This window comes from Lasiosphaeria miniovina, assembly GCF_030549165.1.
Source record: "Lasiosphaeria miniovina strain SMH2392-1A chromosome Unknown B0T26scaffold_9, whole genome shotgun sequence".
Taxonomy (NCBI): domain Eukaryota; kingdom Fungi; phylum Ascomycota; class Sordariomycetes; order Sordariales; family Lasiosphaeriaceae; genus Lasiosphaeria; species Lasiosphaeria miniovina.
The window spans coordinates 1,388,125-1,403,659 of record NW_026848228.1 but is presented as its reverse complement, the minus strand read 5'-3'; the positions used below and the strand labels follow the sequence as shown (position 1 = coordinate 1,403,659).

At 55.7% G+C, this 15,535-nt stretch overlaps 6 protein-coding genes across 6 annotated transcripts; 2 read left to right on the top strand and 4 right to left on the bottom strand.

Annotated features, from left to right (window-relative positions):
- Positions 1-193: 193 nt before the first annotated feature.
- Positions 194-837, bottom strand: B0T26DRAFT_744904 (thioredoxin-like protein; the record flags this gene model as incomplete). Its single annotated transcript, XM_060444473.1, has 3 exons — positions 194-494; positions 577-684; positions 815-837. The coding sequence occupies 3 exons, from the start codon at positions 835-837 to the stop codon at positions 194-196; spliced, it is 432 nt and encodes a 143-aa protein (XP_060289636.1).
- A 1,514-nt stretch (positions 838-2,351) lies between these two features.
- B0T26DRAFT_744903 (WSC domain-containing protein) lies at positions 2,352-3,660 on the bottom strand (the record flags this gene model as incomplete). The annotated part of the gene is made up of 4 exons (XM_060444472.1): positions 2,352-2,829; positions 2,920-2,986; positions 3,096-3,315; positions 3,379-3,660. The coding sequence occupies 4 exons, from the start codon at positions 3,658-3,660 to the stop codon at positions 2,352-2,354; spliced, it is 1,047 nt and encodes a 348-aa protein (XP_060289635.1).
- A 1,721-nt stretch (positions 3,661-5,381) lies between these two features.
- Positions 5,382-5,867, bottom strand: B0T26DRAFT_682057 (uncharacterized protein; the record flags this gene model as incomplete). The annotated part of the gene is made up of 1 exon (XM_060440716.1): positions 5,382-5,867. The coding sequence occupies one exon, from the start codon at positions 5,865-5,867 to the stop codon at positions 5,382-5,384; it is 486 nt and encodes a 161-aa protein (XP_060289634.1).
- Positions 5,868-6,899: 1,032 nt separating this feature from the next.
- Positions 6,900-8,119, bottom strand: B0T26DRAFT_660132 (zinc-binding dehydrogenase; the record flags this gene model as incomplete). Its single annotated transcript, XM_060439004.1, has 3 exons — positions 6,900-6,952; positions 7,021-7,617; positions 7,744-8,119. The coding sequence occupies 3 exons, from the start codon at positions 8,117-8,119 to the stop codon at positions 6,900-6,902; spliced, it is 1,026 nt and encodes a 341-aa protein (XP_060289633.1).
- A 1,687-nt stretch (positions 8,120-9,806) lies between these two features.
- Positions 9,807-12,229, top strand: B0T26DRAFT_735421 (uncharacterized protein). Its single transcript, XM_060443239.1, has 3 exons — positions 9,807-10,383; positions 10,625-10,886; positions 10,969-12,229. The coding sequence occupies exons 1-3, from the start codon at positions 10,237-10,239 to the stop codon at positions 11,985-11,987; spliced, it is 1,428 nt and encodes a 475-aa protein (XP_060289632.1). The 5' UTR covers positions 9,807-10,236; the 3' UTR covers positions 11,988-12,229.
- Positions 12,230-13,265: 1,036 nt separating this feature from the next.
- On the top strand, positions 13,266-15,364 carry B0T26DRAFT_744901 (major facilitator superfamily domain-containing protein; the record flags this gene model as incomplete). The annotated part of the gene is made up of 6 exons (XM_060444471.1): positions 13,266-13,472; positions 13,558-13,691; positions 13,789-14,711; positions 14,803-14,890; positions 14,945-15,230; positions 15,323-15,364. 6 exons carry the CDS (start codon positions 13,266-13,268, stop codon positions 15,362-15,364), a joined length of 1,680 nt encoding a protein of 559 aa, XP_060289631.1.
- Positions 15,365-15,535: the final 171 nt, after the last annotated feature.

The following is a 15,535-nucleotide window of genomic DNA, read 5'->3' as shown; positions in this document are numbered from 1 at the left end:
CACTTGGAAATACTGCCATGACGGACAAACAAGACCACGAAACCCCCTATATTCACACGTAAATGGATTCATTGGTCCGGAAATGCAAGCCGCAGCTTATGATGCCGTGATTGTATTGTATGTACAAGGTTGCTTGGGTATTCTGATCTAGGTTGTTGCCCTCCCCTCTCCATCTCTTCTGCGATCAGCTTCCTTACTCCTTCTCAGAGTCGGGGCTCGACTCCTTTCCCACAGGGCTCGCCCCCACAGGGCTCGCCTCCACAGGGCTCGCCTCCTTCTCCACGGGGCTCGACTCCTCGAACGTGTGCTTCTTGACTAGTGCCTCGAGGGCAGGCGGGTTGGCGCCGGAGAATTGGGTGAGCCTCTCGCCGTCCTTGAAGAAGACGAAGGTGGGCATGGCGCGGATGCCAAGCTCCTGGGCGAGTTCGGGGAGTTCGTCAACGTCAAACTTTGTGAAGTGAACCTTGTCCTTGTACTCGTCGAGGTTGGACCACCTGCAGCGCGCGGCGCAAGTCAGCCACCACACTCAATTACCGATGCATCTACCGGGACGGAGAGGGGACGGTGTATACGCACTTGGAAATAACGGGCGCGATAGCCTTGCAGGGGCCGCACCATGTCGCGAACGCGTCGACGACGACGAGGCCCTTCTCTCTGGCAATCGTCTCCTTGAACTGCGAGGCACTGTAGAGAAAGAGTCAATTGTTAGTACGATGCGACAATGCGACAGCCTCGATTGGCACTAGCACAGCGACCCAAAGGATCGCATGGCGTGCCGTTGGGGCTCCAAGATCGGGGGGCGCGAGCAACTTACGTCTCGATGATGTGGACAGTCATTTTGGGCGAGGTTGTGGTAAAGTGTCTCGGCGCGAAAGGTCTCAGTATGGGTGAAGCTCTTGTAGCGGTTCGCAGTGCGGAATTCAGGAGTCTCGATGTCATTGGAAGGGTGTGCAACGGTGGAGGCATGGCGTTGGACAGATATATGTAGATTTTCACCAAAGGGAAGGACAGGACAGGAGGGTGGATCGTTCTGGATGCATGATGTAAGGCCCTGCAGCCAGCAGGCGGCGGGAATTTGTCAGTGTGGATGACGCGATCAGTCCCGCCATTTCGGGAAGGATTGGCCCACCCCTTGGGTTGGAAACCTGGGATTGCCGATGGCGGGGTTGCCCGATAAGCAACTTGCTCGTGACTTTGTGTGGAATCTTTACTTTCCGCGGCAAATTCTCCCTGAGCGCGAAATGATTCCAAATGTCTACGCGCATACGATATCTTGTCACAAACGGGGCATTCGTGTCGCGAGACTGCCGCGCCTCGGAGAACTGTCATCAAGATATGATTATTCGACTATTTCTAAGTAAGCGCATTGCAGAAGCAACAGCCTTGATGTCGCAATCCACGCATTGGTCGGCTGGAAGCGGCCTCAATCCGACAAGCCCCTGAAGTTTGCTTTTTGCCGATTTCCAGCAGCCCCAAGACCGGACATAATCCGGAGCTCGTCGCAAGCAGTGGGCGGGCCTCTCCGACCGACTCCGACGAGATGACAGACTCTTCCACCCCCTCCCACTGTCGCCTTTCTTCGAGCTACTGAACCACGGGACAGCCCAATTACCACCTAGGTATTAGCTAATACCTTTATGCATGCTCAATCTCTCGCGCCTTTTTGTTCCAGTTATTTGTGCGCTGCGATGCTAACTCACAATGGCTTCCAAACCGCGCTAACCCAGGTCGCTAAAATACAAAGGCACTGGCGCATCACAAGCTTCCGATGTTAGGGGCCGCGCCAATTGACAACGATCGGGAACCTTCAATGCTACCACCCACAATGGAGTTCTTGAGTGATTGACATCGGTCTTTTCCAGAGGTTAGCGACTTTCCAATATTACCCAGCAAGGGCAATGCACAAGCAGTGTCTGGAGGGAGTACAACCAGTGTCTGGAGGGAGCAAAGCGTTAAATGAGACCCCCTCCCCAAGACGTATCTGCCGCTAGCTTCAGATTAACGGCTGCCGCCTGCAGAGCTAACCCGACGGCGTCAACGCAGCTCCATCACGCGATCCCGACAAGCAATGGATATCTAATTTCGCTCCAGAAAACATGTTTATTATCAATCTGGACTCAAGCAACTACCTATCGATCGAGGTAGGTAACGCGATCTCTTTCGAATTGAAGTCATTAATACCCCCTTGGTTGTACTGCATTAATTCCCTTGGTTGTACTGCATTAATTCCCTTGGTTGTACTGCATTAATTCCCTTGGTTGTACTGTACAAAGTTGAACTATCCAGGCAGGCGAGGCCCAACTCCCTCGCCCTCCCCGACTCCTCACACCAAAGGATACACGATGCCGCCCTCAAGTAAAGACGGCGTTCACGCAGGGCCCTCCAACCGGGCACTTCTGGTACAGGCTCAGCCAGGAGTCGCCGCCGCAGTACTGAGCGGCGTTGCCGGCGCAGCGGAAGTTGCAGTTTGCAAGGCTAGCGAGCGTCGTGGCCGGTTGGCGCGTAGGGAGGTACGAGTTGCCGCACCAACACTCGCGCCGGTACTCGGAGCCCGCATAAGCGTAGCCGAGTCCAGCGCAAAAGGCCATGCACTTCTCGTTGGTCATGTCGTCACCTGCCAGCGACGCGCTCGGTAGCGTGCGCACTGGCTGGTCGGGCGGAACCACGCGCCTTTCCTCTGGTGAGCACCCGAGGAAGCGGAACCCCAGTCCCGTCATGTCCGTGTACGGGAGGTTGCTATTAACCGGGACCGACGATGATGTGGAGCTGCTGCTGGATGACGAGGACGATGAGGGTGTCGAAACCGACGACACCGGTGGCGACGACGTGCTGCTAACGGGAGGCGAAGATGTGCTGCTAACGACAGGCGTCGACGAGGATGACGACGAAGTGGCTGGCGCGCTGCTGACGGTTGACAACGTCGTGCCACCGCCCGTGAAGACTGCAACGAGCGTCACCTTTTTACAAAAGCGGTTGGGGTCGTTCACTAACAAAACACTGCGGTCAGCTATGGAGGTCATGGACGTTCTGCCATGGACGTTCGGCACCCGACGACAGAAGACGAGACCCGGGCGGGCTTGGGGCAGATAACGCACGTGTATTTCCCGGGGGGTAGTATCGGAACTCGTGGGCGTTGTCGAATGTCGGCCTCACACAGTTCCAACCCCCTGGAGGGTTGTTTTGCATGGTCACGAAGGTGAGCTCGATCTGCAGCGCGTCGGTGACCGGGTTGCAGACGTACGTCGGCTGGTAGATTGCTCTGGGGTCGCCACGGTTGGTCATGAACATCTTGGTCGTGTGGTCGATGTCGGAAAACTACGCAAGCAGGTACTTGTCAGTCCTGAGCCAGAGAAGGCGACCGGGAATGGAATGGACTACCTCGCCGCCGATAACAGCACGGATGTCACCATGAGTTATAACGCCGTTAAGCAGCGTTAGGTCATAGGTCGGCACCCCGACGGGCCCGACGAAAAGGTGCTGGTCACCACCTCCCGCCGCGAGGAGATTCATATACTGGTTGTTGATCTCCGGGTAGGATGCATTCTGGACCTGGACGCGGAAGGGTGTGGTGATGGTGTTGGACAGAGTGCCTGGGGGGATGACGCAGGCCGATGCAACGGCTGCTCCCGCCAAGAGGGCCGAGACGACCTTTGACTGCATCTTCTCTGACTGGCCGAGCCCGCAGTGTGGTGTGAGTCGTGCAATTAGCTGGTGTGCGTGAGCGTCCGACCGAGGGAAACGACAGACTGGACGTCGATGCAGTCGACTTGGGATCCGGGCAGACAACCTGGGCTCGGCCTGGTCTTATGATTCACCCCTTTATCTCTACCCTCCCTCTCTCCGCTTCATATTTGCCGCCCATTACGTTCGCATTCCAAGAGAAGTGGCGTTAAAGCTGAAAACGCGAGCGACCTCAACGTCAGTGCATTCCAGCATGCGACATGCACATCGCGAACCAAGACCTCGCCCCGCAATGTCCCCTTTAATACCTCGCAGTGACAACCCGCTCAGGAACCATCGCCAGGACCCCAAAAGGGGGGAGGCCGTCATGCAAGCCCAGAGCAATAAATGTCTGCTTTTGGGTTCTCCTCTACGCGTGGCGTCGGCGAACAGAGCTCGGACTAGCACTGCTTTTAGACGGAGCGCTTCGTATATGCTGCCCCGGGCATTGTGGCTTGGCCCCGGCGCGCCCTCTATGGCCGCCTCCGCATCCATCTCATCTCCCCCGCAGTGTTCCTCTGCACGGGGCGGCCGGCCCAGCCAATCGTCCGCCTCCCTCCCGCAGACCAAAGAATGTGTCTGATAATTTCTCGTCTTTGCGGGCAGGCGCCTACTGTTCTGGATTCTGGGTAGGGCCCTTGGCGCATGCCAGCCAGCCAGCCGCAGGACATCTTGTTCATTAGGTAAGACAAATTGCAATTCACCTTGGCAAACTTGGCGACGGTGCGTGTGCCTCGTATAGAATCCTTGGTTCCTGCCGCGTCTGTTGCGCTCTGTGCAACTTTGTCTTTCATTCCTGTCGGGCACTGGATGTAGACACAGGATGTAATTATCCGCTCGGTCCTGGGAGACGGAAGTTGTGATTTCATTGACGCTGGTTGGTGACACTGGTGAAAAAGACCAGCTTCTAACGATGGAGAACTAGAACTAGTGGGGATTGGCCAGGCGAAATTGATTACACGGAAAGAGGGACAATAAGGCTCGACTAATTGCAGTTCCATCAATATGGGGCCTTGAACTCCAAACAGACCTAGGCAGGCGGCCAGACATCACGCCCTTCTTCAGTCATCCATCTCCGGCGTAATTGGAGACCATTCATGGAGGTGCAATCCGACACAATTGCTGTTGCTGCTACGGGTTTCGATCGTCTTGGGCGGTATGATGTGACAATGCCTCAAGGGAAGTGTTTTAATTAGACACGCAAAAATCGAAAGTTCGTTATCAAGTTTGTCTGGGTCTAATTGGGGCCATGCAATCAGACTAGTTACGGTTGACAGTGCCTCGGTGTCAAGTTTGGCTATTTTCACCGCAGTTGGGGGGGTTAGTTTCAAAGCACGCTTTGAGTTGAGTTTCTTATTTAAATGATGAATGATGGATACTTGTATCACAGAAAGCAAGGTCATCACACACCATCGGGTTGTTAGATTTGGAGATTCCAAGATTATTGACCAAAAAATGAGCTATCCGCGCCCTATTCCTCGGTCGGCTAGCAACCAAATCTCCATAGTTCAGACGCTAACCCTGTTTCTTATCGGTTTCTAAGAGTTAATTAGATGGACGCTTCAGCAAACGAGAAAGCCAAAACGCCGAGCCAACCGCCGACAAACCAATCATCCCACCCGTAAGAATCGCAATCAATCGCTGGGAAAAAAAGGCAGTAACTATCCCGCCACGGGACACTCCTCGCACAACACATGCGCGTCAACCAAGACGGGAATGAGAGAGAAGGTGTTCTCATAGCGGGCCAGAGCATCTCGATGGCTGCGTTCGAGCGAGAGCGCGCCAGCAGCCGCCCGGTCGAGAGAAGCGCGGCATTCGGGACCCTGGCAGGCGATGCCGATGTTGAGCTCCGCTACCGACAGCGTATAATCACGACCGTAACCGGCACGGATGACCTCGGCCTGGTTCCAGTGGCCGCACATGCAGCAGGTCCAGCCGGCGGACGGCGCCTCGGCGCGCTTGCATTTCGGGCAGTAGCTGCCAGTGTACGGGCCCAGCGTCCGGGGCGTCGCTAGCTCGGTGCTGTTGTGCGGCGCCGAGCAGATGATGACGGCGCCGTTATTGTGCGTCTTGGCTATAGGGCATAGCCACCACCCAAGCCATTCGTGGCCGCAATTTGCTCGTTTGAAGCGCGAGTGTTCGCACATGGCTGGCTTGCTCGCTCGCTTGCTTGCTTGCTTGCTTGCTTGCTTGCTTGCTTGCTTGATTGCTTGCTTGCTTGTTTGCTTGCTTGCTTGCTGGGCGTGATTAGCGGGTTGGGGTTCTTGGGGAGAGAGAGAATAGAGCAAGGCGCAAATGGGGGGGATCGGTGAAAGGGGGCAACTTACTAGACGTGGTCGAGATATTACAGGGATTTGCTAACTTGAGCCAGCCGATTGCGAAGCTGTTCTTTTTATCAACTGTGGTGGATAAAGAAAAGTTCTTGAAAACGTGCTTCATAGCCTCCATTGGAGCCGAATATATACTCGAGAAGCTCCCAACCAAGTGTTAGCGAGTACATTTGACCAGCCCCGACTCTATTTCATGTTGAAACAGCACATGCAAGAGTTAAAAAATCACAAGCAAGAGTCAGAAGACCTGTAATTGCGATGAGGGAATGTTGTTTGCTCAATCACCCGAGCCATCAAGTACCTAATCACTCAGTTAATGGTAAGAGATCTGATCAGGGTACCCCATCTGAGAATCAGGGCACCCTCCTGGTTTTTCTTCTTTTTGACACCTGCCAACGCGGAGGCGGCTTGTTGTGTATTAAAATGCCGAATTTCATTGTAGTCACCTAACGGCCTACCAAACAGTAAAAAAGCCTAGTAAAGTCAAAATGTCAGTATTTGCACCTCCATAGCATTAGCACGCGTAGCTGGTATTTTGAAGTCTAGTTCGGGAATTTACCGGCCTAAATTAGCTCCCGAGTGTCACAACTGCTAACAGGTGCAAAGACTCCCAGTAGGGTGCCCTGGCCAAAGCTCAATGGCAATCGGAAATTTCACCCACTCATTGACCGGCACCAAAACCCAATGACAAAGAAACACGCCGAATGTTAAATGATTGTATTGTGAAACGAGCTTCAGAGTAAGGTTTCCGGTATTCTGTTCACTTGGGACCTCGACTATCCAAGCCCTTCTTGAAACATATCTCTAACCTAGCCTGAAACTCGCCATCACAAGCCTGACTTCGGGAGTTCACTCCATGACAAGGACAGCGCGGAAGCGGACCTTTCCGGTTAACATCGCCTCTGGAAAGCAAAGTCGTGTTAGCTTGGCCGTCTCTAATACACTCGAGGGGGGACCCAAGACGACATACCGTACGCCTCCTGGGCCTTGGCCAGGGGAAACTTCTCTACAAGGCAGTCGACGCCGTTGAGCTCGGTAAACGCGATGGCCTCCTCGTTATCGAGATGGTGACCGCCGGGCCAGGAGTGGACCGACAGTCCCCGCTTCAACATAACCCCGATGTCGACGGGCACGGCGCCGAGCACGCTGAGGATGAGCAGCTTGCCGCGGACGCCGAGGCCCTTGAGCAACGGGGCGATCGCGTCGGCGGAGGTGGCCACAGAGATGGCTAGAGCGGCGCCGCCGAGGGCCTTGAGCTGGTCGCCGATATCGCCCTTGCTCGAGTCGACGTACTCGTGCGCGCCCAGGTCGCGCGCCCACCGCTCCTTGTCCGGCCCCCGCGAGATGGCCACGACGCGGTACCCCATGCGCCGCGCGTACTGGATGGCTAGGTGGCCGAGCCCGCCGAGCCCCTGCACTGCGACCGTCTCGCCTACGGGGATGTTGAGTTGCCGGACCGAGTTGAAGACGGACACGCCGGCGCACAGGATGGGCGCGTACTTGGCCGCGTCGACGTGCTCGGGGACGTGCACTCCGGACTCGGCGCGGATGAGGCAGTATTCGGCGACTTGGGTGTCGTGTTAGTTGCGCATGTCTTGGACTGGAGACAGGTTGTGCATGTCTTGGACTGGAGACAGGAGATCTCCGAGAGGGAGGATAGGAGGAAGAGAGTAGGAAAATGATGAGAACTCACAGCCACCGTTCTTAGTCTCTCCGTTGACAATCGCATTGTCGCACATCTGGAAATAGCCCTTCTTGCAGGCGGTGCAGGTGCCGTCGTGGCCGCCGTGCCAGCCGCCGCCGACGCGGCTGCCGACTTTCCAGGTGTCGACATTAACGCCGTCGCCCACGGCGGCGACGCGGCCTATGATCTCGTGGCCGGGGACGAGGGGGAAGCCGCCGCCCATGCCGTCGAACTGGGCGTACATGTCCGAGTAGCACACGCCGCAGGCCTCGACCTTGATGAGGATCTCACCCGGGCCCGGCAGCGTCAAGGGGACATCCTCGACGACGAGAGGCTCGCCCTTGACCTTGAAGGCGGCCTGCTTGTATGTCTTGGGGAGGGACATGGTGGGGGTTGCTTGGTGGTACGGAGTACGCGTGCTAGTCGGGGGGTGGTGTGGGTCTCGACTGTCGTGCTAAGATGGTTTTGGTGTTCTGATCTGATGATCTGATCTGCTCTGCCCGAATGGGTTCTGATCTGATATCTGATCTGCTTTGCCCGAATGCCAGTGGAGAGGATGCTCATCTCTGCGGTAGTGCTCCACGAGGGAGCTCGTGGATTATATAGACTCTGGCAGCGGCTGGGCTTTGCCGTGATAGCCTTGGGCAACTCGGAGCAGGCGTGGTGGTGCTGCCGGGATAAGGGACGGTCGGGGCACTCACAAGAGCCAGCGCTCGGAATTACATGCGCTGTTGATGTTCTAATTCCGACGCGGTAAACCCGATTTGGTCGAAAGCACTCGGAGTGGGTACCTGTGTTGACCCAACCGGCGTCTTGGTTGGCTGTGTAAGGTACCTCTTTAGGTTAAGCGTGACACCAACCGTCTTAAATTGTTAGGCGCGTTTCTCGGTCCTCTGTAGTAGCGGAGGGCGTTATCTGAGGAGGGCGTTATCTGACCGTTGTAATAGGATTTACTGTAGATTGAGACCGTATTGCGAAGCGCCAAAGCTATTGCGCAAACCTGGTTAAGGTTTCGGGAATGGTGGAAAGAAACGAAGCTAGCTTGCTCATCATTTGCGACAATTGCCCGCGTTCCTCGTGATGGTCTAGCCCAGCGACTTCCCGGCATACGCTAAGCTGGCCCCGTGTGAAGTATCCGTATCGTATTCGGTACAGTAATCCGTACTTTACAACGAAAAACTCGCTCCTTAACCGAGCAAGCGGTTGACAAAAAACAGGGTCCCATTATCTGTGCAGTACACAGGCTACCATAGTAATTGCAGGCAAAACAGATGTATCTTTTTGTTTTTCCGCCTGGTCATCTGACCGTCACTCACTAACATACGAAAGCAGTAAGACTGTGGGAATCCGTTAGTAATGGACCGCACGTGCCAGTTTTGGTGTCCCTATTTTTTTGTCAACCGCTTGCCGAGCTAGGTGTCTCAGACTTGACCAACGCCGCGTTACCTGGGCTGCATCAATCGCATACGGATGCCATGCGCAGAGTAAAAGCACTAAATCCTGAATCCTTCTTGGTCAGCACAAAGTAAGACGTGGAAAGCTGCTGCTAATCTTTGCAGCCTCAAAGTGTTGCCTTGCATCCTCACCTGTTCTGGGCAATTGTATGTGCTGTGAGTGGCTGCAGGTGACTAGGGACGGTGTTGGTAATATCCAACTGGGTGGGGTGGTCGGGGGCTAAAGTGCTGTTAGAAATGGCAGTATCTTTCGACTGCAATTCGGTTGGAACGCCCCCGGATTGTTCACTGCGGACTGTTCACTGTCCGTACTAAGTTATTATTAATCACTGGTACTTGACCACGAGAATCCCCTCTTCTAGCTGTTGCTGTACGCATTGGGGCGATATTTCGGAAGGGGCTCGAGAGCGTTTCATTACTATTGTGCAGGGGAGGCATTATCAAGTGTTGCCTATGGCGTGGTGTGGTCATCTTACAGCCAGGGCAGTCTTTGACAAAATGTCTCTGGCGTTGGTTGAGGGTTAGTAACATGGAGCTGGCAACCTGGAACCTGTTCCGAGTTTCTTCCATTTCGTGACGTTGCTGCTTAATAACAACTTACCGTGGATTCATCTCGAGTTCATGATAAGATGGAACGCGCGTACGCGTGTAGCGCAGTCTTCGAAGGTTGAAGGCAAAATGCCCCACTAACACGGGAAGATCGACCCGCTAACGAATCCCGTTGTGGGCCGCCGTTTGTGTCGTGCAAGCCGGCAGGGGCAAATGGGGGTTCATTTTAGGCAGCACTGCCCTACCACGGCGGGCTTCCCCAGCGCTTTGCCAAACCTGGAGCAGGTCTGGGCGGTTTCCACCTTCCCACCAACAAGACAGCGCCCTCTGCAGTCTGCACACCGCCCCGCACCCGCACCCGCACCTGCCTTCCAGGTTGATAGCTGCGTTTCTGTTTTCTAACTTATCTCCACTAGTGAGTGACTGAGGTGACCCGCCTGGGCTGGACAGCGACCAGAACCGACATCAAGGATTGAGCCAACAGCTTGTTCCCTTGGCAATGTTCATCACGCTGAAGAGTTCGGGTAGACGCAAGGAGGGGTCCGGCGGCGGGTTCGAACAGGTCGCCCAACGACAGGCAGGTGGCGCCAACGGTCGCTCTCGCCCACCCCGCCGGTCCGCTTGCGTTGCCTGCCAAAAGAACAAGGTATGTATAGACTGCATCTACCTATTTGTTCATTGTGTTCAAACTTGTCATCCCATTTATTCATTCGTGGCCCGGCTTGGTTTAGCTTTGTCCTCATCACTCCGAGCCCATCACTCCGAGCCCATCACTCCGAGCCCCATTTCATCCCGTTTTGGCTATTGCGAGTGCATCCTGTGCTATGCTGTATACTGTCGAGAACGAATGAGAGCCAGCGCCTTGCTCACAACCCCTTACCCAATAGCTTCGGTGCACCGGCTGTCCCAGAAATTGCGACCGCTGTCAGGCCCGAGCACTTGACTGTGTACTGCCGGCGACGACCTCGAGACGCCGCCCCAACTCGTCGACTCTCACTTGGCAATGCGAGTCTGTCGAGGCCCGGGACGAGACCCTCGATGGCATCCAACCGCCCCCCGAGTCACCGGCCCTCCGCACTCAGGGAGGAGATCTAGCATTAGCAAAAAACCCGACAGATAACGACATGCCGGCCGCTGATTTCCTCAACTGTGGGTCCAGATCCGGACGCCCTCTCCCCCCTTTTAGTGAAATCCCAAATGAGGGCAAGTATACTGACTGCCGCTTCCGTAGTTGATGGCGAGGGCTTTGATGCCGACATCGGGGATCTGGGGTTAGATAACTCGTCCCTTGATTTCCGCATGCCATCATCCCCTGTGGCCGACATGAATGTGGCACGGGGGATCCCTCCTGAGAGCCACATCTTTCACAGCGAATATTTCCGAGACCAGAGTTCTCACCCCGGAAAGTCGCTGCCCGGCGAGTCTGGCGAGAACCAGAAACAACCAGTGGTCGCCGGCCACGTCTTGCAGGCCAGGTCAGATTTCGACGTTCGGCTAGACTCGAGCGAGGCATTGGCAAATTCAGGAACCTGCTCATGTCTGTGTGACGCCGTCCGGGTTGTTCAGCAGCTCGAAGACGACGAGTTCCATACCTCTACTTTGTCGCTCGACATGGTGCTCCAGCTGCAGAAGTGGCTCATCTTCCAGTGCTGCAACGTTCTCGACTGCCCGAAATGCGCCTCACTTCCCACAGTGCATGCTATGGTTCTGATCATCTGCGACCGGATGTCTGAGATGTTCGAGTGCATCAGCACCCGGATCAGACTAGCCGCCGCCGTGATCATGTCCCTGTCGCCGGCTGCCGGCTCGAGCAGCAACAAGCCGGCGTTGCCCGAGAACTCGGAATCTCCCGACCCCTCAAACGCCCCCATAGGCACTGGGACTGCGTACATTCTGACGTTGGGGCAGCAGGCTGCGATGAACTGGAATAGCACGCCCTCGAACCCACAGCTCTTCTCCAACACGTCTGGGGGCCCTGCAGCGTCTGCCGCGTGCAATCCTCTCCTGTTTTCGAACGAGTTTCGAGCCCAGTACTCGGACGAAGAGCAGATACACATAATGCGCGTGTTGCTGAAGCTTCAGATCAGGAATTTTCGGCACCTGCTTGTTCGTGTCGAACGCGCGGGCGAGGCCCAGGGCAGTCAGGCGCGGAGGGCCAAGGTGCAATCGATGACGGGGCGTGTCGACAAGGCGTCAACGAGTATCAATGGCACATTAGAAATTATTTTTCAAACCTTTCTAGGTGGATGAAGACGCGGCCTAGTCCGGGTTGATTATTCATGTTGGATGATAAAGGGGCGTTTGGCCATTTTCGCAGAACAGAGTACTTCGCAGGCTATGTTTCACAGGCTGGATAGATGTTTACAAACGCAGTTTGAAGACAATACTCCTTTTCCCATTATTATCTTCCACCTAGAGCTGCGGTCACTTATGCGGCAGTCCCAGTGTGGGAATAACACCAGTCACTGAATTGCATTGTTTTTTTATTTTTATTTTTTTATTTTTATTTTTATTTTTATTTTTATTTTTATTTTTATTTTTATTTTTATTTTTATTTTTATTTTCATTTATTTGACAAATACAACTGAACCGTCTCCTGCGAGGCCGCAGCACTTCACAGAACCCAGTGGCTCCAACCGGCCCAAGCCCCCTTGTCTACGGTCTATGGGACCAACAGCGAAGTGTCGAATCCAAAAAGGGGGTAGTGTTCGTGGTATTCCAACCACGTAGGTGTTCCAACGGGTCAAAAGTGGTAGTACTACCGGGGGGGGTGTAAAGTTGTTCTGATTCATGTTCTGTTCTAGAAATCTATGGTGGGGGTTCTTGGCTTTGTACGTGGCCGTGCGAGGGCCGTGCGGCGCACGTGCTTGCAAGCACGTGCGCTAGCACGTGCATCGCACCGCCTCCCTTCCAGCGCAGAGTACGGTCACCAACATCGCTATTCCAACAGGTAGGAAGGAAGGAAGCGGGGGTCTTACAAATCGCCCATTCAGGATTCCCTTAACCCCAACACGGCAATATTGTCGGGATTGCCTCTGTGGGCTTAGCGGGATCTGGGCCAGGGCGTGCATGCAAGATGGACCCCTGAGAGCCTTTCGGGAATGCTAACACCGGAACAGGAAACGTGTTTCTGGTTTGGAGACTGCCGCCGCGATGCGACGTGTTTTGCGCTGATTGCCAATAGAAGCTGCGGAGCCGCTTGCTGTGCTGTACTGCGCTGCTCGGGCTTTACCAACCCACACCCCGTATTCAAAAGAGTTGATACCTATGTGATGTTGATCATCATTAACGCTTCCGCAAGCTACGGTACCACGACCTAGCCAGGCTTGCGGAATAATTCCGGCCTCGTCTCGAACATTCTCAAAGAATCAACATGTCGTCCCTTCGGCCTTCCATCTTTTCTCAACACTTTCAATATACACCTGCCTGCTTCGTCTTCGATAAACCACCAATTACCCCCTACCTACCCAGCCCAAGCCAACACAGCAAAAACAGTTTGAACCGGCTTCACTCCAACCGGCCACCGCCATGTCCGCCACGCCAACCTCGGGCATGGAAAAGCACGCTGAGGCGTCCTCGGCCGCGATCCCCGGCCCGAACGGCCACCACTCGCCTGATCTGTCTAAGCTCGAGGCAAACGCTACCCCTCTCAGAGACGGCATAGGCGACCACAGCTTGGCAGCCGGGGCAGCTGAGGATGTTCCCGCTTCGCCAAAAAGTGTCCACGGTGTCAAGGTGAGAAGGATTTTGCCCTTGGACCTAGTTCTAAACAGGGATTGCATAGAGGACTTTGCTGACCGTTTGTGGGACGGTTGGTCAGTGGGCGCTGGTGGTCGTCTCCATCCTGTCCAGCATCTTCCTGCACTCGCTCGACAACACGGTCGTCGCCGACATCACACCCGCCGCCGTCAACGCGTTTAGCGACGTCCTGAAGCTGCCGTGGCTGTCCGTTGGGTGAGTAATCCTGTTGTCTATCCCACAACCTCCTTTTTCTCGATCTAATTCCTTGATGACCACCGCAACGTAGCTGACCGGCCCCGCACAAAAACAGATTCCTCCTCGGCAGCGCCGTCGGCGTGCTGCCGTTCGGCAAGCTGTACGGGCTGTTCAACGCCAAGTGGCTGTACCTCAGCTCGCTGGCCGTGTTTAACGGCGGGTCCGCGCTGTGCGGCGGCGCGCCCGACATGGACGCACTGATCGCGGGCCGCGTGGTCGCCGGCCTCGGCGGCATCGGCCTTTACCTCGGCGTCATGACGCTGCTGTCGGTCGGCACGTCGGACCGCGAGCGCCCCGGCTACCTGAGCTTCGTCGGGCTCGTCTGGGGCGTCGGCACCGTGCTAGGTCCTGTAGTCGGCGGCGCCTTCGTCGAGTCGCCGGCCACGTGGCGCTGGGCCTTTTATATCAACCTGTGCGTGGGCGGTTTGTTCGTGCCTGTCTACGTGTTCCTACTACCGTCATTCGAGCCGCGCAGGGGCGCGCCGGCGGCGGCGTTGCTGCGCGAGATGGATGTTATGGGTACGATTCTTGGCGCGGGTGCCATTATGACGCTTGTCATGGCCATCAACCTGGGCGGCGCGCCGTACGCGTGGAGCAGCGCGCAGATTATTGCGCTGTTCGTTGTGTCGTTCGCGCTGTTCGCCGTCTTCGGCGTCCAGCAGAGCTACGCCGTCTTCACCTCGCGCGCCGCCCGCATCTTCCCCGCCCACTTCCTGCGCAACTGGAACGCCGTGCTGCTGTTTTGCTGCGACGCGGCCGTTAACTACTCCTGTTTTATTCCTATTTATTACATGCCGCTGTATTTCCAGTTCTCGCGCGGGGATAGCGCCATCGAGGCCGCCGTGCGTTTGCTGCCGCTCATCTTCGTGCTCAGCGCCACGATTCTGGCTAGTGGCCACTTCATGACGAGGTTCGGCTACTTCCAGCCCTGGTACATTGCCGGTAGTGCGTTGACGCTTGTGGGCGGTGTCTTGCTGGGTGAGTTGGCCTTGTTTACAAACACCCCCGTTGCCCCTTTTTTCCGTTGAGAAGCACCCGCTGACAGACACGCTGGCTCGGAAACAAACAGCACGCATCGACGCAAACACGCTGACCGCGCGCATCTACGGCTTCGAGATTCTCGTCGGCGTCCGCAGCGGCTGCTGCGTGCAGGCCGGGTACGCGGTGATCTAGGCGGTGGTGCCGGCGGCCGAGGTGGCGTACGCTATTAGCTATATGATGCTGGCGCAGATGAGTGGCATCCCCTTCGGGCTGGCCATCTCGGGCGCCGTCTTCGTTAACGGGGCCGTCAAGCGCCTCGCTGCCGTCCTCGGTGACGGCGTGCCCCGCGACCAGCTGCAGCTGGCCATCTCTGGGTCCGGTGGCGAGTACCTCGCGCAGTTCCCGCCCGACGTGCGCGCCGCTGCCATGGCGGCCGTCGTCACGGCGCTGCGGACCGTGTTCATTCCCGTCTATGTCGGTGCCGCTGTTAGCTTGGTGCTTTCGGTTTGCTTCACTGTGAGTCTTTTTTTTTCTTCTTTTTTGTTGTTAGTTGTTGAGGTGTTCTCAGCTTTCTTTCTCGCAAGCTGACCTTTTTCACCACACCACAGCAAAGAAAACTGTACAAGAGCGCTGTTGCTGTTGTCGCATGATTGATTAGGTCAAGCTAACACCACAGGTAGGTATTGAAGCTTTTGGCGTCAAATTGCCGTTTGAGTCCGTCTTTGAAGGAGAGGCCGGCCTAACCTATCCACCAGGTTGGTAAGATACGGTTGGGTTCTCATTCCGACCAGGTTGGACCACTTCGGCTGTTAAGATGTTGT